This window comes from Mus musculus, chromosome 2 (genome assembly GCF_000001635.26).
Source record: "Mus musculus strain C57BL/6J chromosome 2, GRCm38.p6 C57BL/6J".
Classification (NCBI taxonomy): domain Eukaryota; kingdom Metazoa; phylum Chordata; class Mammalia; order Rodentia; family Muridae; genus Mus; species Mus musculus.
The window spans coordinates 131,146,279-131,169,214 of record NC_000068.7 but is presented as its reverse complement, the minus strand read 5'-3'; the positions used below and the strand labels follow the sequence as shown (position 1 = coordinate 131,169,214).

Sequence of the window (22,936 nt, the reverse complement as noted above, 5' to 3'; positions counted from 1 at the left end):
CCTCAACCCTTTCTTCCTGGTGAATTCCCCACTCCCACCCCCAACAACCCTCCCCCTTCCCATCTGGGATTGAAAGTCCCACCCTTGTCTCTTTCTTCTCAGCCATTGGCTGATCAGCTTTTATTGACAAATCAGAGAATAAATGGGGAGCAATGTTTACACAACATTGAGACAGGAATGTCTTAGATAAGCATTACAATGCCTGTCTGCATTTGAATAATACAGGGATGATATTTATGCAGTACACAATAATAAGCCCACAGTGAAGGAGAAAACTGACTTTGACAAGAATTCCCTTATCTACACACATCACAACTCAGGTTGTGGCAAATGCCTTTTCCACTGGGCCATCTTGCTGGCCCCATAGTAGCTCATTTTTACCAGGCTCTGGTAAGTGAGAACATACAGAATGGGCTAGCAAACCAGTTGTGGTACTGTACATCTTTAATCCCAGCACTCGGGAAGCAGAGGCAGTTCTGTTTCTGTGAGGTCAGTCTGGTCTACATGGCAAGTTCCAGGTTGGCTATCCAGGGCTATATACTGAGACCCTGTCTCAATCAATTAATTAATTAAAAAGAGTAAAGGGCTGGAGATAAAGCTCAGTGGTTAAGAGTGTGTACTGGGGCTGGTGAGATGGCTCAGTGGGTAAGAGCACCCGACTGCTCTTCCATAGGTCTAGAGTTCAAATCCCAGCACACACAATGGGCAATCTATAACTGCTTGTTACTCCAGTTCCAGGGGATCTGCTACCTCTGGTTTCTGAGAGGACCTGCACATATGTTGATATTCACATAATTAAAATAATAACATTAAATATTTTATATGAATATGTAGCAATAAGGAAATTACAGATGAGACGCCAAACCTACTCCATCTTGGAAACAGTCTCCATCAAAAAAAAAAAAAAAAAAAGTCTGAGAACTTGACCTGCAGCTGAACCCAAGTTCCAGGAAGGACCCCACGGCTTGTCCTTGGCCAGAGTTACTCCCTAGCTACTTCCTAGCAGCAGTTAATCAAAGATTAGCCTGATTGTTTCAGATGTACTTTCAGACCGTTTGTGATTGAGTATGGTCTTGCTTCAGAGCACCCCACCTGTCGGCTTACAATAGTCATCCAGTTAGATACTTGCCAGGATGAATGCCCCATTTTCTATAAAACCTTATCCTGATGAGGGTTTGGGGCTACTTCACCAAACCCTCCTGTGGGTTGGCGGTGAGTAAGCCCAAACCCGAGTTTGTATTAAAAGAGATTGTATCTCAGATGGAAGAACGTTACCCTAATGGGATGACCTCTGAGCCGGCTCCTTGGTGGTCTTTTAGGGTTCACCAATGCTTCCTGGCACAACACCATCTTATCTAATGTAATCATTTAAGTGATATCCCAACACATTTGCTATATTCTGCTTACTAGAAGCATGTCACTGGGTCCAGTCCGAATTTGGGGAGGGGTCATATACTGGCATCAACAGCAAGAGGAATTGTTGGAACTACTTTTCCTTTTGTGGTAATGTAAGATCATGAGACCTGACATACATGAGACCTTGTCTCAAAAAAAGAAAATTGCTGTGGGTTAAGGATTCTCTCCATTGCTGTAAGGAGACACAACGACCAAGGCAACTTTCAAGGGAAAACATTTAACTGGGTGTTTCCTTACAGTTCCAGAGGGTGAGTCCATGACCATCATGGCAGGGATCTTGGTGGCAGGAAGGCAGGGTGCTGGAGCAGTAGCTGAGAGCTCACAGAATCTGCAAGTTACAGGAAGAGAGAGCAAGACTGAGTTTGGTAATGACTTTTGAAATCTCAAAACTGACCCCCAAAGACACACCTCCTCCAATAAGGCCACACCCACTCTAGGAAAGCCACACCTTCCAATCCTTCCCAAACAGTCCTGTTAACTGGGGACCCAACAAAAATTTAACAACAAATTAAAATAATTGGACTGGTGAAATGGCTCATCAGGTAAAGGCACCTGCCACCAAGCCAAATGACTTGGTCAACCCCTGGAACCCACACAGTAGAAGGGAGAAGTGATTCCCAAAGGTTGTCTCTGAATTCATGAATTCTGATTTTCTTTGGCTTATTCATTCCATAGTTCCCCAGATGTTTAAAGAGGAGTGCAAATAGGCTGACAACCCTGAAGGAGAGAAAGCATGTAAGTAACAGCTATGAGTTGTTACTTAATGTTTTGGACAGATTAAGCACAACAATGATTTTTTAAAAACCACATACACACAAAGTAAAAGTAAAGGGCAGCACATGGGACATAGAGGCAGGCAGATGAAGCCATCTTGGTCTACAGAGTGAGTTCCAGGACAGCCAAAGCTACACAGAGAGACCATGTCTTGAAAAACCAAAACCTCAAGACAAATAAACAACACAATACAACCAAAACAAAAAAATAAAAATAAAAACGGAACATGAAAAGTCTGCTTGGACATCCTTGCAAAATGGTTTTGTTTGTTTGTTTTTGTTTTTTGTTTTGTTTTTTTTATTTTTTTTTTGAGACAGAGTCAACTCTTTAACTCAAAACACTGTGTCTCAGCCTCCAGAGTGCTGAGATGACACGGGCATGCACCAACCACACCCATAATCCTAGCACTGAGGGGGGAATTACAGCAGGTTTTGTGTGCTAAGGCGCATTTGTTGCTGTCTTATGTTTCTTCTTTACATACAGGGTCATGCGTCACATTCTATGCTCTCACCTTCTTGTAGATATAAGGTGATTTATTTTATGAACCAACTTAAATGGACCACAGGGCATCCAGTTGCTTAGTCAGCTTTGTTCTCAGGGCTCTGTGAGAGTGTTCTGGGATATTAGTAGAGGGGTAAAGCAGATTGCCCTACCTTCTATGGACAGGCCCGCCTCATCCAGTCAGCTGAAGGACTGAGGAGAACACAAAGGTTAATTGTCCCTTAGGTATGAGAGAATTCTTACAGCCTGATGGCTTTTGAACTGGCACCTCAGGCCCACTTCCCCTTGTCTTCAGATTCAAACAGAAACACTGGCTCTTGCTGAGTCTTAAGTCTGAGCCTAACAGCCTTTGGACCAGAGCTATTCCATTACCTCTTAGTTTCCAAGCCTCAGAATTTGCATTGGAAATAACGGAAGCATTTTCCTTCCTGTACTTCTAACTATCAAGTCACCATGCTGAATATGGGACACACCAGCCACCATAACTGTGTGAGCCAACTCCCTAAACCAAAGCAATCGCCTAGGCTCTTTCTTTTGGTTCTGCTCTCGTGCTGACTTCAGGGTTCTGCTTTTCTGGAGAACCCTGACAGTTACAGGATTCTTCCATGTTGCTATAAATAATTTCTTCTCTTTTAGCCACATAAAATTCTATTGTTTAATCTGTTCTATACTTATTTCCTATTTTTGCTATTACTAATAGTAGTGCAACAATGATTAGGCTTATGGCTAATAACAGTATTGCATAAGGGGTTATCTGGATGTAAATTTTATTATTGGGGTTGCTAGGTTAAAGAGTGACATATTCTGGGGGTGGTGGCCTATGCCTGCAATCCTAGCATACTGGAGATAGAGGCATAAATATCTCTACAAATGTGAAGCATGCCTGGTCTATAAAGCAGGCTCCATGACAGTCAGGGAGAGACCCTGCCTCAAACAAAATAAATGCGTGTATGTGTAGTCCTGTAAAAGGCATTGCTGACTCATCACTGAAACAAACACTGGTAACCTGTGGCTGTACTTTGCTTGTTTCAGGAAATGAATTACCTTTTTTTTTTCTATTGATGAAGCTGTGATGCAACTTGCTTTTTTCCCAATGCTAACTGGAGCTTCAATAAGTGCAAACCCTTCAGATAACAGTTTCAAGAGTTCCTATAAATGGATGGCTATATTTTGTTAGGGTGAGGGATCTCTAAACCTACTGTATTTAGGGTTCTTAAATGCTTCAACCTCCATTCTAGCCCACTCACCGAAGATAGGGGAGAAAGAAGATTAATAAGACAAGGGAGTTGTGGACCTGTTTAGAAGGAGTTGTTTGGGGGCAATTCCACTCTTCATTGTCGGGATAGCAGCAGTCCAGTCCAATAGCAAACACTAAACAAGAATCAGTAGCAGCCGCTTGATCCAGCAGAAACCACAGGCTCTGCCAAATCTGCATGAGTCAACAGAAGCGACAAGAATTAGCCGGAATACCACAAGAAGTTCTTTGGCATGTTTCTCTCTATGACCAGTGAAGACCATCGAAGAAGCAAGACCAGTGCAGCATTGTGTGCCCAGTGAAAACTAGCGAAGTATTGCATGGAATTGAAATGCAAGAACATCCTTTCACTGTTTGTGGGGTTCCATTTATACTCTTTCCAAGCATCATGTGCCCTCTCACGTGTCTGCTTCATTAAAACTTCCCCTCACCTGTCTGCTTCAGGTTTCACTATTTAGCCCTGGTTACTCTACAACTCACTATGTAGAACAAGCTGGACTTGAATTCACAGAGATCTGCCTGCCTCTTGTCTTTCAAGTGCTGGGACTGTGTGCACCACCATGTCTGGTGTGTGTGTGAGTGTAGGTAAATGAATACAGGTGCTGTGCAAGCCATATCCCTCTGGAGTTGGAGGTACAGGCTATTGTGAGCTGCCTGAAGTGGGTACTAGGAACCAAACTTGGGTCCTCATAAGATTACCCATAACCACTGAGCCATCTGACCAACAATCACAGGAAGTTTCTTACAGGGATTTAAATACAGGTAATTTTTGGAGATGGTTAAACAGTCTCTGCAAGGCTTCTCTGCCTCTTTTATGTACTAGGAAATGAGCACAGGGCCTTACCATACTATGCAAGCATTCTCCCCCAGGCTATATTCCCATACTCAATCATTTTTTAAGACTTTTCAGATAATGTTCCACTAATTTGCTTAGTCTGCCTTTAAACTCACTCTGCAGCCCTGGGAGATCTTCAGCTTTTGAACCTTGTGCCTCAGCCTCTCACGTAGCAGGGGGATTATAGGCCAAATGGCACCAGGCCCCAGGAAAGTTAATGTTTTTATATCTAACACTGGAGTTTCAAGTCCAAAGATTATGAGTTGGGAAGGGAAGATGGACATTAAATGGAACACAGTGGAATCCAAGGGCAGAAGCTCCTGAACAAAGTGAACCCGGTGTCAGCTCTTACTGCTTCTGGTCCTCCTGCGCGTGAACTGCAGAAGCAGCGGCGGCGGCCCCCTGGGTCAGCTGCCCCAGGAGTCAGAGGAGAATCAGGAAAATACAGAGTCCTTGTAGGCATATCTGCTAATCTATGTCAGTGAGGTAAGTTAGCAGATCAACAAAGTGTGTGGGTGACAGATCTCTTCCTTGGAGCTTGTAAATGTCAAATTCTGTATTGCTGCTATTTTTCTTCCAATCTTTAAATCTCATGCAAAAATGTCTGTTGTAGCCCGTCCTTATTCAAAACATATGTGAAGGAAAATTTGAAAAATGCTCTTCATACGAGCTAAGTAGCACTTTATAAAGCTACAACAGGCTATATACCAGAAAACCCTAGATATATTCTTAAGAGAAATACATAGTGCATTTATCAAAAGAAACGCACTAAAATTCAAAAGTAGATGTTATTTTTTGTATCCAGTATCTTTTGCTCAATATTGTCTTTAAGAATATCTATATTTTTGCATTCATTCAGCTTGTCCTTTGTCACTGATATCATTGTATAACAACAGTGTAATTTGTTTATTTTATTGTTGATATATATTTGATTTATTCCTGTTTGAGCTTGGCTCAGTAAGTGTTTTACTGCTGTGAACAGACACTATGACCAAGGCGACTCTTTTTCTTTTGGTTTTTTGAGACAGGGTTTCTCTGTATAGCCCTGGGTGTCCTGGAACTCACTCTGTAGACCAGGCTGGCCTCGAACTCAGGAATCCACCTGCCTCTGCCTCCCAAGTGCTGGGATTAAAGGCATGCGCCACCACGCCAAGGCGACTCTTATAAGGACAACATTTAATTGTGGCTGGCTTACAGGTTCAGAGCTACAGTCCATCATCATCAAGGTGGGAGCATGACAGCATCCAGTCAAGAGGAGCTGAGAGTTCTACATCTTCATCTGAAGGCCACTAGGAGAAGACTGACTTCCAGGCAGCTAGGATGAGGGTCTTAAAAATACATGCCCACAGTGACACACCACTCCAACTAGGCCACACCTACTTCAACAAGGCCACACCTACAAATAGTGCCACTCCCTGGGCCAAGCATATTTAAACCATCACAGGGCCTATTACAAATGCTTTGATACACACACACACACACACACACACACACACACACACAGACACACATGGAACCATGTGTGTGTGCCTGTGCACAAGAGAAATAATGTAATATTTTTAGCATCTATCAAACTTGTTTTTGTTTTTGTTTTTGTTTTTTTGAGACAGGGTTTTTCTATATAGCCCTGGCTGCCCTGGAACTCAATTTGTAGACCAGTCTGGCCTCGAACTCAGAAATCCGCCTGCCTCTGCCTCCTAAGTGCTGGGATTAAAGGCATGTGCCACCACTGCCCTGCTCAAACAAATTTTTATTTGTGTGTGTTTGTGTGTGTGCGTGCATGTGCATGGGCTTGTCTGTATGTGTAACCACATGTGTGCAGAGTCCAAGGATACCAGAAGAGGGAATCAGATCTCTTGGAATTGGAATTACAGGCAGTTGTAAGTGGGTGTTGGGAACCAAATCCTGGTTTATTGGTTTGTTTGTTTCTGAAACAGGGTTTCTCTGTGTAATAGCTCTGGCTGTTCTTGTAGACCAGGCTGGCCTCAAACTCAGAGGTTCACCTGTCTCTGCCTCCCGAGTTCTGAGATTAAAAGTGTGTGCCACCACCACCAGGCTCAAATCCTGGTCTTTTGTTTTGTTTCAAGACAGGGTTTCTCTGTGTAGCCCTGGCTGTCCTGGAACTCACTCTGTAAACCAGGTAGGCCTTGAACTCGGAAATCCACCTGCCTCTGCCTCTCAAGTGCTGGGATTAAAGGCATGTGCCACCACTGACCAGCTCAAATCCTGCTCTTAGAGCAGCAAATTCTCTTATCTACTAAGCATTTCTCTAGCCCCCAAGCATCTATCAACTTTATTACATATTATTAGTTTTCCAAGGAGATTTATTATAGTTTTTTTTTTATTTCATAAAGTTCAGACTACTCAGAGCTGGAAGTGGAGTTTGCCTAACCTGCAGTTGCTCATCTCTTCTCATCTACAGCCCTCAACTCTATAGAGACTGCTGTCCTAGCTTTGGATAATAAGGCCTTGGGCCCAGGAAGCTCCTTATAGGTCTGGGCACTTCTGATGTTGCCATACCGTCTCAGTGCACGGGCCCACTGAGAACAATGAGAAACAGCCATAGAACTTCTATCTTGGTGTTCTGTCGGCACTCAAAGCCTTATTTTCCCCAGGCAACTTTCCAAAACCATTTGTGGCCTTTCCTGGAGACATGTAGCATGCTTTAGTACAGGCAGCTCCATATCACAGGTTTTCCCAGGTACCCAAGATGCTTAGTCTAGGAACATGAGGAGTATTGGCAAGATCAAGAAACCACAGTTCTTTTTGTGTGGTGGTCTCACAGTAAGCTAGGGGTGTCTTGCTTTGGGAGTCTGTTAGCACATTAACTTACCTATCGTACATATTCAGAAAGTATGTTAAAAGGAGTTGACAATTAGAAAATTGCCTCAGACAGTAAACTGTTAGCGATTATTCTGCTTTCGATAGAGCTCACCAAGAGATGGGTTTCAAGTGAAAAGCAGCAAAAGGGAAACAGGAATCCTGAAACTGAAAATCAACACACACCTAGGCAGTAAAATAAACGCGAGAAATAGGAATCAGAGGGGACTATGGTAAACTGACGTTCCAGAAAGGCAGGGACCGCTACCCCCAAAGCCCTTGGTTCTTGTTTTGAATGTAAATGTGAGAATGTGTTGTTAGATCTGATATTTCAAAAGAAGACTGGAAATGAGAATCCTTTGTGAAGAAGTAGGATGAGGGGCAAGAAGATGGGAAGAAAAGTATTTATAAAAGTCTCCGGGGGCTATACATCTGCAGGCTGCTTTTGCCTGGCGTGGTGGCCTTCAGGATACTTTGGAGGCACTGTCTGCTGACTTGGAAAAGAACAGATATGGAACACACCACGGGGCTTCTGGAAAGGTGGGAGTAGGGGTTGAGTAGGCTGGGATTAGAATGAAAAGTTCTCAATGTCCGCTCTGGAGGACAGAATTTTCTCAACAGTAGGGAGCGCACGTACCATCCAAAACAACGATAAAAAGTTTGAGAAGCCCTGCTGAAGACAGCAGGGAAGCACTGGGCCCTCTGAAGTAACGCTATGAAAACAATAGCACAGAAAGACTATTTGTTACCAGCGTGCGAACACAAGATCCGAGTCAGGTTAACAGCCATAAGGACACGGAAGAGTCGGACCTTGAGGACTCTTACAGGCAGCGACCACATTCTATCGGAAAAACAAGCAAGCTCTCAGCGGTCCAAGGCCTGTCTCCGCTAGTTAAGTTGGAAGGATCGGGAACCTGTGTGTTCTGACTGCTCTTTCGGCACTTTAAACCTCTTGTCCTAATCAGTGTATATAAGGATAGAGATAGTCGCACACGGACAGGTGGGCCTGTGGCAAAAATCCACAAGCCTTAGTAAGTGCTCTACGAAGACGCCCACACCCTGTCGGGTGGGTCGAGACGCATCCCGCTGCCATGGCGACCGCCTCCTTGGAGACCAGGAGCAGAAGCTCCTGTCCCCGGGGGCGCCCGCGTACGCTCCCTTCCCCCCTTCCTACGCCGCGTGCCTTCTTTGTTCTAATGCTTATTTGGAATAGGGAATGGGTGGGAAAGGAAGACCGAAATCCAGACTCAGTCCAGTAGGAAAGGTGACTGCTTAACTCCTAGACAAAACTGCCGCGGATCGGAAACCTCATGGGGAAGGTCGCTCTGGTCGGTTTCCAGCAGCGGTTCCAACATAGCTCCCATCCCGCTTCATCACCCAAGCTCGTGCCGCTGGGGTGACGTCGACTCGTGGGGCTCAGCCTCCGCGCACACGTGATGTGGAATCTCGTCGTTAATTGGTGGATCTCAGAGACAGCTCATTGGTCTGAAGTGCCCTAGCCCCGCCCCTCAACGCCCCTCAAGCCAATGAAGGAGGAGAGGGCGTGGCGCGAGGCTGATGCGGCGCGGGGCTCTTCCTCGCGCTCTCCAGCCCGTTCTGCTGCTGCTACCGCCGCCTCCGCGGTCGTTTCTGACCGCCTGGCCGCGGGGCTCGCCTGCAAGGTGAGATGGGCCCTCCGGGCTCCGTCTAGTTCACCAGAGACGGCTCCTGGGTCTGAGATCCTCAGCTGTGCTGGAGCTGGAGGCTTTGCTTTCTAGCCTGAGGAACTCTGTAGAAGCGGGATGGGGTGGGGGATGTGGGGTCCTGGGTACAAATGACGGTTAGCGGGCAGGGTACAAGTGACACCTGAGGGTGGGGGCGTAAATGTGGCTGACGTCCCGTTCCTACCTGGTCCTCGTGGCTCTATGTGACCTTGGAAGAGTAGCCTCTGAGCCTCCGGTGCCCGGGCACGATCATGAGGAGGATGTTGATGTTGGGAGTGTCGGCTCCAGAGACTCCTGCGTCAGCCTGGCGAGCTCAGAGAGCGCAGGGCATTATCTCAGATGGACAGATCCGCGGCCTTGCTCTTGGTGTGGGTACGTCTGAGGCCCGTTCTGCTGCTCTTGTCCCCTGAGAAAACAATAACACTGAGGTGGGGCGTGCCACACCCACAGGGATGGCGGTAGGAAAGGCCAGAGGGCCAGAGCCAGAGCCTCTCCAGTGTCTCACAGAAATGGTTGGATTTAGGTTCTGGACCAGTGCTCCTGTTAGTGAACAGGGCTCGGTTGGACAGCTTGAGTCTTTCCTCTTTAATCTTGGTGGTGGGATGTGAAGGTAGGGCATTGCTTTGCACTGGGGTGGGGTGGGGTGGGCTGGGTGGGTGGTGGGTGGGTGGGTGGGGGGTAGGAGCAGCTTTCACCCGTGTCTCTGCTTCTTGGGTGAAAGAGTCAATCTAGAGGCCAGATGAATCCAAGCAGCCTCCTTTGATGTCAGAGGGGGATGTGGGAAGTGAATGCTAGGCAGAGGAGAACCACACAGGTTGGTAGACAGGAGGGACTAACACCCTTTTCACAGGTCAACCCTTCCCTCCACTGTTTGTGAGAGTAAACACCTATTACCGTCCTTGCATCCCTGGCTTTGGGGAAGGGGGCTCCAAAGATAGGTCAAGGCTGAGGAGATGAAAGATTGCTTCCACATGCGACCTCCATGTAGCACTCCCTGTCTGAGACTTCAGTGGGTGTTCTTTGAGCTTTAAGGGGAGGTTGGATAAGTGCTTCTGCTGGGCTGATGATTGAGCTGTGACTGGGTCCCTGGATGGGTGTAGGGGAGGTGGTAGGAAGAATTGAAGGTTGTTTACTGCTCTGACATAGAAAGGGCTTTTATGGGGTTGGGAATGGTGGTTGAAGAATGATTCAGAGAGGAGACGGTAAAAGGTTTGGGGCTGTGCTCCCAGCCACACAGCACAACGCAAGCTGAAATTGGCTCTGTGATACCTTGGGGCTTAAAGGCTGCCTCTGGGAAGAGGTAGGTAATCAGAAGGGAGAGAGAGTGTCACAATGCAAGAGTTCCGTTTTGCCATGGGTAGATCACCTTTGCCTCTTAGCTTGGAGCTTGAGTGCTAGAACAGGGCAGCCTGGACTGGACAATGAAAAAGGCCTTATGACACCGAAGACCCTGGATTTTTCCATAACCACCACCTGTTTACCCACATGCTAGCTCTTTGGGAAGGTAGCTTCAGAGCTTTCCCCGCCCACATTTTAGTCACTCCAATTTCCCTAAGAGCATCTGAAATACCAAGAAGCCCTCAGTGTGCCCCCGCCTGAAGCTGTCCAGGATCTCACCTGACTTATGTATATTTGTTTTTTACTTACTAATTATTTGGAGATATTGTCTCAGGTGGCCCAGACTGTCCTTACAATCACTCTGTAGCCAAGGATGACTTGAACTCTGATCCTCCGGCTTCTACTAACCAAGTCTGCCTGCTGCCATACCCAGTTTTCTCTCCTCTCACTCCTGATTTGTCGACAGCCATCTAAGGGCAGGGGCATCATCTTCTTTGCCAGATGAGGGGCCTAAAGTAGAAAAGGCACCACAGCAGCCTCCTCCATAGTCTTCCCAGAGCCTGGTGCCCTGGAGTGAGGAAAGGAAGAAGGGCAGGGGAGGGGCCTCCTTCATCTCTTAGCTAGTTTCTGAGAAGCTGAACTCTCCGAGGACTCCTCCAAGAGTGACCAGAAGTGCCTTTCTTCCGGTGAAATTGCCTTTGCTCTAGGAACCAAGTCCCCAGAGCTCTGTTTTTGTGGTGGTTAAGGGTTGAGGAGGGAGAGTAGAGGGTGCTGGCATTTTCACAGAGTCCTAGGCACAGCCACACAGGCCCAGAGAAGAGCAGGCAGGCCACTGCTTACTCTATTGGAGAAGTGAAATGGCTTGTCCTCACAGCCAATGGGGCATGTGTGTGTGGGGGGGTCTAGTCTGAATTTGATTGGCTACTGTCCCCCCATCCCCAGGGTGGGGAGGGGTCTGTGTGGTTTAGGTGACAGTGGGAACTTGGCTAGCACAGGTGCAGGCTGGAGGCATGGCCAGGCTAGAAGTTGTGAGGTGGCCTAGCAGGTCCCTGTGGACAGGACTACAGCGGGAGAGGCCCAGTGGCCTCTTTTCCTGCTTCTAATGAGGAATTTGTATGGATGAGTGTAGCTCCCATGGGGCGGCCACTAGCAGGTTGTCTGGTGTGAAAGGAGGTTTGGTTTTTTCAGGCTCTCATGGGTCCCTGCTGTTACTTGCCTTACCATTCTTAGGGTTACAGGCGGTTCCTGCACGATGGCTCGCCTTCAGAGTCTGGCCTCTGCAGGAAATGGAGGTCTTGCTTTCAGCAGCTTGTTCATCTTGGGGTGCGCATGGGCAGGAACTGACTGACTGTCGTAACCCTCAGAGGGAGAGTGGACGGAAACCTCACTTGGGAGGAGGTTGCCTTCCAGAGCAAGAGTTGGCTAAGAGATGAGGGTGAAAAGTTCCTGAGAGTCACCAGCCCCAAGCACACCATATCTAGCCCAGTTGGGCTTGCCTCAGGATGTCATTCATTAATTCAGTCAATAAATGTAAACTGAATTCGTCTTCCTCTCCAGTGTCCTGATGGATGCTGGGGACATTTGGCAAAGCCACAGCCACTGCCCTTAATGACAAGAAAGATTAAAATAAGCTATTACATAGTGAGAGGGGACACGGCTAGGCCTTCCCTGGGGTTAGGGTGGAGTGTGAGCTGCTTTCCTAAGATGGTGGGGCTGGAGCTGAGCTGAGCTCAGGTGTTGATGGGCACTGGGGAACTTCCAGCTGAGGGCCTGGACAAAGGTAGACTGGGACGACTCCAGGTCAGACTGTTTTGTTAAAAGGGCTTGTGGGAGTCTCTGCTCACCAGCCACTGGTCATCCACCTCTCTAAGAAAGTGTCTAGAGATATGGAGAACCTTACAGACGCTGGGCTGTGGCTGTCCCTATGGCTGTAGCAGTGTGAAGAAGAGCAGCCTCCCTGGTCACTTGTCACAGCCTGGAGCCTACCACTTTAGGAAATGACTGGAATGTTTTCTAAGGCTAGGTTCCCTGGAGGCAAGCTGACCATCAGCAACCCTCGCCGGATGCTTAGGGCAGAGTCTGCTGCTCTTCATTCCGGGGCCTGTGAGCGAGCTTCTGTGAGGGCGTTGATGGTGCATGTTTCAGTACTGGCTGCTTCTGCATCCCAGAGTCTGGAGTCTTGGAATTCCATGCATCTCTCCAGGCTTCTTTTTACCAGGGCTATCTATCCTGGGACCCAAGCTTCGAACTCCCTAGCCACAGTGGGGGACTGGGTGGACTTGTCTGGCAACAGGCAGTAGGGAAGAAAGAAAGTCCCAGGGGTTACCAGGACTGATCAGTACTCGGGACAGGCCCAGCCACTGACTATAAATGCTACCCTGTAGCTTCTCTTCATTCTCTGAATTATGCAAGGTCACTCCTGGGTCACTCATCTCTAAACACTTCAGTGTGCTTCTCTGCAAAGCATGGACATGCATATATAGTACAATTCCATTATCTCAGTGAATAAAATCAGTTTTTCAGACTGGTTTCAAACTCTCTATGTCGCTATGGAGGTCAGTAGGGCTTCAGTCCCCTGGTTTTAAGCCGCTGTGTGAATGCTGGGAGCTGAACCTGGGTCCTCAGTAAGAGCAATAAGTGTTCTTAGCCATTACTCCAGCCCTTCTTAATATATTTGAATCAAATTAACTCACACAGTGCTGTGGCATTGCCACACATTAAGCAGGTACTCTACTGTTGAGTCCCAACTCAAGGTTTCTAAATATTGGTCTCTCTGTCTCTTCCTTCCAATAGTGTCTCACTTTACAGACCAGGCTGGCTTCAGACTCAAGAGATCTACATGCCTCTGCATTCCAAGTACTAAGATTAAAGCCATGCCAACACATTCAGCTCCCAGATGTCCACTCTCCAAGCTTTATCTCATGTTTAATTGTATGTATGTGACTGCTGGGGGTATGTGCTCATAAGTATAGGTATCAGGAGAGGCCAGAGAGGTTTTTAGATCCCCCCGGGGTTGGAGTAACTTACTGGCAATTGCAAGCTGTCTGACATGGGTTCTAGGACTCAGACTCCGGTCCTCTGCAAGAGTGGTACATGTAACCGCTGAGCCATCCAGCCCTTCAAATGTGTTGTTTTAATAGAGAGTTCGAAACCCCTCCCACCATTTCTTGTAGTTGATGAGTCAAAAGGGTCTGCTTTCTTGTAGGATTTATCTGCCTTCTTGGTGCCTTGTGTGAGTGTTATCTAAAGCAAATTGGTAGAACTGTTCAGGCCACGTCACAGCTATTCAAAGTAGTATTGTTCAGTGCAAAAGCTGCCACAAATGACACACAAATGAGTAAGAGAAATTGTAACCCAATGAACCTTTATTTGCAAACAAACAATCAGGCTGTGGCCCAATTCCATATCTAGAGCACTCTCCCACATCTCTTTCATTTAGAAACAGGTCAGTTGTCCTGTGGCCTAGCCTGCCTTCTGGATGGTCTCGATGCGTGCGCACAGTTATTTAAATCTGTTCCACAGTCCTGTGTGTTTGGTTAAGTTGGGTGTAGAGGCTCAGTTAGGCCTAGCCTAAGCATCTTTATCAGTCATCCTTTGTCAGAGACGCTGTGACTTCATGCAGGCTGTCTCACTTCAGGGACATGGCTGTATTGTCCCACAGTGAGTGAGGGGAGGTGTCCTTTTCTCCCCATTGCAATCTGTGCCATCCTCCCTTTGGGTCACCAGATCATCTGTCAGAGCCACTTGGGCATCTCTCGAGTCAGCAGCATCTTGAGAGTCCTTGCCTCTGGCATTTGTTTCTTTAGGAGCGCAGAATTATTTCCCTCTAATCGCCCGAGTCCACAGCAAACGGCTGAGGCACTGCTGCCTCGGTGGTACATGAGGATAGGGCGTGCTTTGCTTGCTTCCCGCCTTTTCTGTAGTCTGCACATGTGCTGCTTTTGTTTATTCCATAGCTTCCATCAGGTAGGTGCCATCACTGTTTAGTTTTTGTTTGTTTGTTTGTTTGTTTGTTTGTTTGTTTTGATGCTTAAATGGGCTCTACCCTACCATCAGAAGTTTCCTCATGGTTCTTTTTGATTTTGCTACATGTATATATGTGTGTGTATACACTTGCATATGTATGAATGTTAGAGGAGCGGTATAGGAGTTGTTTCCCTTGTGCCATGTGGGTCCCCCAGATTAAATTCAGGTCATCAGGCTTGGCAGCAAGTGCCTTTACCCGCTGATCCACCTCAGCTTCTTACAGTTACTTTTGCACTGAGGCAGCCCGTAGGTTGCTGAGCCAGAGGCCTCTGTGACTCAGGATCTAAACAGCAGGCTTGGACAGGGGTCACCTCCTCCACAGGACTCTATGTGGCCTTGACTGACTGTCGGAATATGAGTATGAATATGAAATTTATGAGGTTGTCTCTTATTCTTACCACTTGTGATCATACTTTTGACTGACCTGTATCTACTTGAACTGGGTGTATGACCTGAATAGTATAGTCCTGTTCTTTGGGGTCAGCAATACCAGAAATAGCCTCTAAAAATCGCCTGTAAAGAAAACCTCCTTTCTTCCTAAGCTGTCTTTTCTTAGGTAGCTGGACATAGGAGTCCTATGTTGGCACTTTGGCAACTGAAGCTAGCTGGCTAAGTCTTAGGTCAGTAGGGTATCAGGCAGGGCTGGACTGAGGTGTGTGTGTGTGTGTGTGTGTGTGTGTGTGTGTGTGTGTGTGTGTGTGTGTGTGTTAACTAGAAGGGTCAGACAGAAGCTCCTCTGTCTTCTGAAAGCAATAAGGGTTTTCCAAAGGGAGCCCTCCTCCCTGGTCCCCACCAGCCATTGGCTGACACCTGCTTCCTTTCTCCTCATCCTTCAGGTTCCTGCTGCTGTCTCTGGAGCATGGCAGGCTGCTGAGGTTGAGTGGCAGTGTCAAGTAGGAGCTGCGTGTCTTGCCCAGTGGCAGGGAGCGTGTCCATGGCTGCAGCCAACAGAGGTGAGTGCTGTAAGTCTGTCTGTTGTATGAGCACTTGGAGTGGCCGGGTGGATGGAGTACTGTTACACATGGGCTTGTTTCTGCCCTGAATGTGAGATGTCTCTCTTCAGAATATGCCAGTGCTTGTGCTTGGGTCCAGGATCACCCAGGCCCCAGCGGGGAGCCCTGCTTGCTCCTCGGTTCGCCATTCTCTGGAAGCATATGCTTTTGCGTCCACATATGCCAGTCCCTCTGTTCCACTGGTCGCAGTGTTAAAGGACATGAGGGCTGGGCTGGTTGAACATCAGACACCTGGGCCAGGCCCTTAGCATGAATCTAGAAGGCTTTAGGTAAAGGAAACTGGGTACGATTTGAGACTCAGGTTGAAGGGGGCTTACCAGGGACTATGGCTATACGTGTTTGGCAGGGCTTCTGTTGAGTGTCCAAGAACCTAGGCCAGTGCCAGTCCAGGCCCTCCCACCAAAATGATTCTGGATCAGACTCTTGGGAGGCCTGAGGCCTTGCTGGAGGGTCACAGAGGGCTGGGGTCGAGCCCTTGGTTTCTCAGAGGCTCTTGGCTATCTCCTAGCCTGGTAGGATGTTTAAATCCCTGTCCTTTCTGGCCTTAGAACTCTCGATACATCACAGTGATCGCTAATAACCCTCACAGCCCCTCATCGGTACTAGTGGAGGAGGAAACAGTGTGGGGGTAGACTGGAATGCCTCTCAGCCTCTTCAGTGCTAGTGACCATCCATCTTGCCTAGCAGTTCAAACCTCTTCTAGGAGGCCAAGTGGTTTTTTGTTTTTGTTGTTTTTTCTCAAAAGTGTGGTTTTGTTTGTTTGGTTGGTTGGTTTTTCGAGACAGAGTTTCTCTGTATAGCCCTGGCTGTCCTGGAACTCACTTTGTAGACCAGGCTAGCCTCGAACTCAGAAATCCGCCTGTCTCTGCCTCCCGAGTGCTGGGATTAAAGGCATGCACCACCACGCCCGGTTAAAAGTGTGGTTTTGAACAGGCTTCATTGTAAGCGGATTCACTAGAGTCCATCCTTATCACTGTGCCCAGGTTGGTTGGAGTTATCAGGAGTCACAGGCTGGGCCTGTCTCATGCACTAACAAACCAGGAAGGGAAGGTGTCACTGGGGATGGGGAGGTGGTTCAGCAGTCCTCTGGAAGAAGACCTGGGCTAAGTTTCCTTCACTCACAGCAGGAAACCCAGAGCCTCTTGTAAATCCAACTCCTTCAAGTCTGTTGCCTCTGTTGTTGCTGTCCCCCCTCCCCCAACCTCCCAGACAGGGCTTTACTATATGGAGCCATCTGACCTTGAACTCAGAATCACCTGCCTCTGCCTCCCAAGCTAGGATTAAAAGTGTGTGCTATTATGCCTGGCAGATCCAATGCTTTCTTGTTTGACTGACACGTTGGTCACATAAACTCAGACAGAAAGACAGACAACACAAACACACAAATAAATTAATAAATGAATAAATAAATAAAATCTTAAAAACAAATAGATGGCAGGACAGAGAGCTTGGAACTGTGAACAGTGCTACTGTACACTGAATGACGGTAGAGAAAGTGCAGCCTCTTTCCCTCCAAGTGAGGGTCCCATCAGCTACTCCCTGAGTCTTTCTCACACGTTTGCTGGGAAGGCCACAACTGTGGGAAGACTACAGGTCGGTGTCTGTGTGTGGGTGGTGCTCCAGCCTCAAGGTTCACAGTCTCTACTGTTACTGGTCAGTGTACTCTGGGTGATGATGCTCAGAGCAGTCTGAGCATGGGGAGGAAACAAAGATGTGGTTTCCTGGTGATGCGGGAATCTGGCAGTCCCTGGAGCCTTCTCCTCCTCTTCCTAGGCAGTAAGCCCAGAGTCCGAAGTATCCGCTTTGCAGCAGGCCACGATGCAGAAGGCTCCCAGAGCCACGTCCACTTTGATGAAAAGCTGCATGACTCGGTGGTCATGGTTACTCAGGAGAGTGACAACAGCTTCTTAGTCAAGGTACGCGAGCTCTCCCCTGTCACCAGCCTCCTTCCTCTTCCCTGGCTTCTAGCTGTCCTATCCATCTAACCCTCCCCTAGCTCGGGTCTCAGGCTCATCTTTGCCTCTTCTTGGGCCTTGGCTTCTTCATCTTTAAAATGGGAGGTAAGGAAATCAATGAATGCCGTAGACTAGAAGGCTGGTTGGAGGCTGCGATGTCGTGGGCCTGGATCAGGCCTAGGCATGCTGTCCTGGCGTGTGGCCTTGGGCAGTTTGTCCCCCATTTATCTTCTCCCTTCTTTCGACTCCATATGTTTCTTCACTTATTTGTTTTGTTGGAGCATGCATACCATAGCCACACATGGAGGTCAGAGGACAACTTGCCTGCGTCTGGTCTCTCTTCTGCTTTGTAGGTTCCGGGGATTAAACTCCGGTCATCAGGCTTGATGGCAGAGTTTTTACTTGCTAAGCCATCTCACCAGCCAACAGTATGGCTCCTTCAAGGGCTTGGAGGCTGTTAGGTTCCAATCCCACTTAGAAGGGACAGGAAGGACTGTTTAGAGGGGACAAGTTAAGGGAAATAGGGATTGAGACCTTCAGGTTGGTCAGTGAGGCAGGGTCCCAGAGTTGAGCAGAAGTGCCCTAGGGTGAGGGCCTGCTGTCCTTCTCACTAGGGCCCCAGGTTTGTATTCTTTTCTGTTCAACTCCAAAGTCTTCATTCTCTCTCCTGCAGCTGATGGCTCAAAGGGAAATAAACAAAATGAAGGCACTAAAAAATTTGACAGGACAGTTAAAGGTAGTCACGGGCACATGGCCCAGAAGTGACCATGGTGAATATGTTAGTGCATTTTTTTCTTTTCAAAACTTAATTTCCAAAAGCTAGTATTGTTGGTAGTAGAGGGTTTCTCTGTGTAGCTCTGACTGGTCTGGACTAGGCTGGCTTGGAACCTCAGAGAGATCCACCTGCCCCTGCCTCCTGAGTGCTGGGGTAAAAGGTGTGTACCACCACACCCGGCTGACATGTTTTTTGCTTGCTTCTGTTTGCAAACTGTTTCCAGCCTGCCAGGAAATAATTTTCAATGAGATTTCACCCCCATCTGGTATTTGGCATATGTGGTGGCTGCTTCTGTGTTCTGGGTGTTTCCATTTCTTTTATAAATCAGGGTGCTGATAAGCTTTGTCCTCCACATCTCTGAGTATTTCCCTGGCAAGTGTCACAACTGAACCCCAGGTCACAGTATTGCAAGTACAACCAGAAGGTCTTTAAATTTTCTTTTAAAATTATTACTGTGTGTGCACTGTTCTGCATGTGCCACAGCGTGCATGTGGAGGTCAGGGAGCACTGTGTGCAATCAGGACTTCACATTGGACTGACCTCACGTCCAAAGCCTGTGTGTGTGGCAAGTACCTCTATCCATTGAGTCATCTTACCAGCCCCTAGGAAGCTTTTTTTTAAAAAGCTTTTCCTTCCTTCCTTCCTTCCTTCCTTCCTTCCTCCCTATCTATCTATCTATCTATCTATCTATCTATCTATCTATCTATCTATCTATCTATCTAATCTACCTACTATAGAGACAGGGTTTCTCTATGTATCCCTTGGCCATCCTGGAATTCACTCTGTAGACCAGGCTGGCCTTGGACTCAGAGATCCGCCTGCCTCTGCCCCCAGAGTCCTGGGATTAAAGGCGTGCACCACCACTGCCCGGCCTTTTTACATTTATTTATTTTGGGGGACGTGTGCTATAGCATACATATGGAGGTGTGGACATCTTTCGAAAGTCAGCCCACCCCTTCTTTTGAGTAGGTTCTGAGGACCAGATTCAAATTGTCAAGTCAGTGGTGAGTACCATTTCGCCCACTGTGCCCGCTCAGTAGACCTGATAAGCTTTTGAGGACCATTGACATGGCTTAGCAGGTAAAGGTACTCGCCCAGCCTGGCTACCTAAGTTTGGTCCCAGAACCTACTTGGTGGGAGGATAGAGCCAGCTACTGCAAATTATCATCTGACCTGCACAGCACTACAGCATGTGGTAAGCCAGTAAAAAGAAACCCAATTGTTTTTTTTTTAAAGTGTTGTTTTGCTTTTTTTAAGACAGGGTCTCATGTACTCCAAGCTGTCCTTGAACTGGCTGTGTAGCCAAGGATGACCTTGGGCTTCCCATCCCTCTGCCCCTGCCTCCAGAGTGCTGGGATTACAGGTATGGCCCACTAGGCCTGATTTGATTTGGTGATGGGAGCAAACCCAGGGCCATGCATGCTAGACAGGCACTCTACCAACTGAGCTCTGGCCCCGGCTCACTGGGTAGCTCACACTGCTCTTCAACCTGTAGCAGTCCTGTTGCCTTGGTCTCCATGCTGGGAGTAGACGAGAGCTACCTCGCCTGCCTCAGAAAGCTTTCAGAAGGACACTCTTCTCAGAAGCATTTCAGATTCTGACCCTTCACACCAAAAAGTTCCCAAGGCCTCTGTCCCAGAGGGACAGCATCGGTTTGCCAGGCAGTGTATCTGGATGACAGAAATGACTTGGGCCATGAGCAGAGGTCACTGATCACATGGCACCACTGAGTGTGCAGGTGGGCACACATCCATTACCACATGTCGGCAGACAGGATCACAGGTTTAGTTAATATTTGGCTTTTGACTTGCTGGGGGCTCCCACAGCTAGTTTAGTGGTTTTTTTGTTGTTGTTGTAGTTAGTTAGTTTGGTTGGTTCTTGGTATCAAAACCAGTGACTCATACGTGTTGAATACATAGTCTACCACTGAGCCATTCCCCAAACCCTAATGTCCAGTTCTCCAGTTCTGTTTTCTCTTCAATCCCATGCCATCTATCAAGTCATGAAGTCACCAGCATTCCTTCCTGGCCTGCTTGATCTGGATAGGTGCTGGAGTGACGCTTCCCCTCCCTGGCTGTGACTGGTTTCTTACTGAGTACTACACAGGACAGGAGTGACCAGGAGGTCTAGGAAGGACTTTTCTATTGTTTACAATGTGACCTCTAGGCAGTCACTTCCTGACTTCCATATTCTTATCTATAAAACTGAGGCCTATGGGGTCTCTGAGACAGACACTGGGGCGTGACCCTTCACACAAAAAATTTCCCAAGGCCCCTGTCCCACAGGGACAGCATTGGTTGCCAGGCAGTGTATCTGGACAACAGAAATCACTTGGGCCTTGAGCCTTAAGGGGAAGGGATTGTTGAAAGGCCTGGAACAGCTGGAGAGTAGCAAGCGTTGGGCTTCCAGGGAGGCAGGTGCTGGGGCCCACCAGGAGCCCAGGCGGCCGCCCTGATGCCCTAGAGGAGCCCCAGTGAAGGTGCTTCTCCCTCCTCCCCTGTTGCTGCAGGTTGGCTTCCTGAAGATCCTGCACAGGTATGAGATTACCTTCACTCTGCCTCCAGTGCGCAGACTGAGCAAGGACATCCGTGAGACCCCTGTCCACAGCTTGCACCTCAAGCTGCTCAGCGTCACACCCACCTCTGAAGGTAGGTCCCCTCCTGGGCTGCGGGGGCCTGCTGGGAGTAGGAGGGAGGAGAGCATGTGTTTCTTTGCCCTTTCCCTAGCTAGGGTGATCAGGCTGCTCAGTAAAAGTCAGGGGCTTGGCACCTCCTTGAGTTTCCAGTGTGGGAGCATGGCAGTTCCAGCCCCAGGCGTCCATTTTTGGACAGAAAATCCATTCCATTGACATACACTCCAGGTTTGCATACCTCTTCACTGTCTGATGGTACCTTCAGTGGAGATGTCCCAGAGATGGGAGCCACTGAGGAACTGCCTTTGGGCTTCCAGCCTTCCCTCTCATCTTCCTGGATAAAAAGGCAGGAGCTGTAGGCGCTTTGGGTGGCTGATATCTAGAACGTTCCATCCAGGCATTGGGTTCTATGCTGCTTCTCCGGCTGGCTCCTGGTGCTGCCCCGACTCCTGGTCACCAGCCTGACGGAGACTAGGGCGCCAGTTTCAAGGGTATGAAGCCGAGCACTGGCTTCAATTCCACATCCCCACTTCTGCTTCCTAATCACTTGCTGTTTAGCGGACGTTCCTTTCTCTCCACCCCATCTGTTCAAAACCCACTCTGACAGCCTCTCCTTGATCTCCATCACCCCCTTCCTGCCATCTTGTGTGGCACTAGTGGGACCTTAGAAGGATGAATTAGATCCTGTCTTCCACCTTTAGAGCCACACTGAGTTCTCAGGCCAGGGGCACATTGGCCTTATTTGAAAGGATGGGGAGTTTCTTAAGTCCTGTACCAGCTCTGTAGGGTGGGTCTCTGAAGGGACCATCTGGGGACTGTGCATGCTGGGGACAGTATGGAGGAGCTGTAGGAGATACTGATTGCCTATCCATCCCTGTCCTCCAACAGGTTACAGCATCAAGTGTGAGTACTCGGCACACAAAGAAGGTGTTCTCAAAGAGGAGATGCTCCTGGCCTGCGAGGGTGACATAGGCACCTGTGTGCGTGTGACGGTGCAGGCGCGGGTCATGGGTGAGTTAGGGTTAGGGCAGGTCTGGTTAGAGGAGGGAGACATGAGACCGGCTTCAATAGATTCTTGAAGCTGGCAGGGTCTTTCCCCGAATCCCCAGCTAATGCCAGGGAGAGGTCCCTGTGGAATAAACCTTGTGTGGTGCCAGCATGCAGCCAGCACGCTCTAACTCGGGCCTACCTTGCAGACCGGCACCACGGTACACCCATGCTGCTGGATGGTGTCAAGTGTGTGGGCGCTGAGCTGGAGTATGACTCGGAACAGAGCGATTGGCTCGGCTTCGACTGAGGCCTGGGACCGTGCCTGCCTGCCTGCCTGCCTGCCTGAGCCCCTGAGCCTTAAACTTCACCTGCTCCCCGACATGCTGTGTGACGGTGTGGCTTCCTCACCTCTCCCCTGGTGGGCATGGCAGGGCTAGACCTTGCTCATGCCCCCCACCCCCCACTTCTGCCTTCATTCCTTCCACCACCCTGCCTCTCCGGTCTCCTCCCCCACTTCCTCCTCTCCCATGTGCCTGAGTCTCCTAACCGAAGAAAAGGGTTGAGCCCCAAGGAGGCTATCTGAGAGGAGGGACCTGGGGTGGGGTTTACCTCTTCCACCCCAAGCCATAGGGAGCTCTATTGGGAGGGGACAGGTGGCTGTCTGTGTGACATTGATGCCCCATTGCTGCTGCTACTGTCGTCTCCCCTTCTTCACCTCTGCTGCCCTCATCTCCCTTCTCCACTGCTGGTTGTGTGGTGAGGAGGTACAGTTCCTAGCCCCTACCCCCTCAGGTCTGTGGTACTTGGTTTTTAAATGACTGGTTGGGATAGAGACCTCAATAAATAAAAACTCCGGTAGATTTCAGAGGTTAGCGGGGGTTTTTTGTTCTCTGGGGTTGGAAG

The 22,936-nt window shown here is 48.5% G+C and overlaps 1 protein-coding gene and 1 long non-coding RNA gene across 9 annotated transcripts; one reads left to right on the top strand and one right to left on the bottom strand.

The window, feature by feature from the left end:
• Positions 1 to 1,707: 1,707 nt before the first annotated feature.
• On the bottom strand, positions 1,708 to 11,918 carry Gm14232. 2 transcript variants are annotated; one of them, XR_003954063.1, is made up of 3 exons: positions 11,864 to 11,918; positions 9,489 to 9,710; positions 1,708 to 1,744 (listed from the first exon to the last, which is right to left on the bottom strand). It is a non-coding gene; the product is annotated as a predicted gene 14232 (long non-coding RNA). The 2 variants fall into 2 exon arrangements; XR_003954062.1 differs by lacking the exon at positions 11,864 to 11,918 and adding an exon at positions 10,199 to 10,828.
• On the top strand, positions 9,130 to 22,900 carry 1700037H04Rik (RIKEN cDNA 1700037H04 gene). Of its 7 annotated transcripts, none has more exons than NR_154887.1 (7): positions 9,134 to 9,262; positions 15,505 to 15,621; positions 17,459 to 17,597; positions 19,673 to 19,774; positions 20,921 to 21,059; positions 21,932 to 22,054; positions 22,240 to 22,900. NR_154887.1 is itself a non-coding variant. In XM_030251987.1 (6 exons), the coding sequence occupies exons 2-6, from the start codon at positions 15,603 to 15,605 to the stop codon at positions 22,338 to 22,340; spliced, it is 525 nt and encodes a 174-aa protein (XP_030107847.1). In that variant the 5' UTR covers positions 9,130 to 9,676; positions 15,505 to 15,602; the 3' UTR covers positions 22,341 to 22,900. The 7 variants fall into 7 exon arrangements, 5 of the variants coding, with proteins under 5 accessions (XP_030107847.1, NP_001348304.1, NP_080367.1 ...); NR_154886.1 differs by having other exon boundaries at positions 17,455 to 17,597; XM_030251987.1 differs by lacking the exon at positions 19,673 to 19,774 and having other exon boundaries at positions 9,130 to 9,676; positions 17,455 to 17,597.
• Positions 22,901 to 22,936: the final 36 nt, after the last annotated feature.

Coding starts and splice junctions, on each gene's coding strand:
- 1700037H04Rik (NM_001311138.1), top strand. CDS start 15,603: ATGGCTGCAGCCAACAGAGGTGAGTGCT. Junction 17,598..20,920: donor ACAACAGCTTCTTAGTCAAG/GTACGCGAGCTC, acceptor CTGTTGCTGCAG/GTTGGCTTCCTGAAGATCCT. Junction 21,060..21,931: donor CGTCACACCCACCTCTGAAG/GTAGGTCCCCTC, acceptor GTCCTCCAACAG/GTTACAGCATCAAGTGTGAG.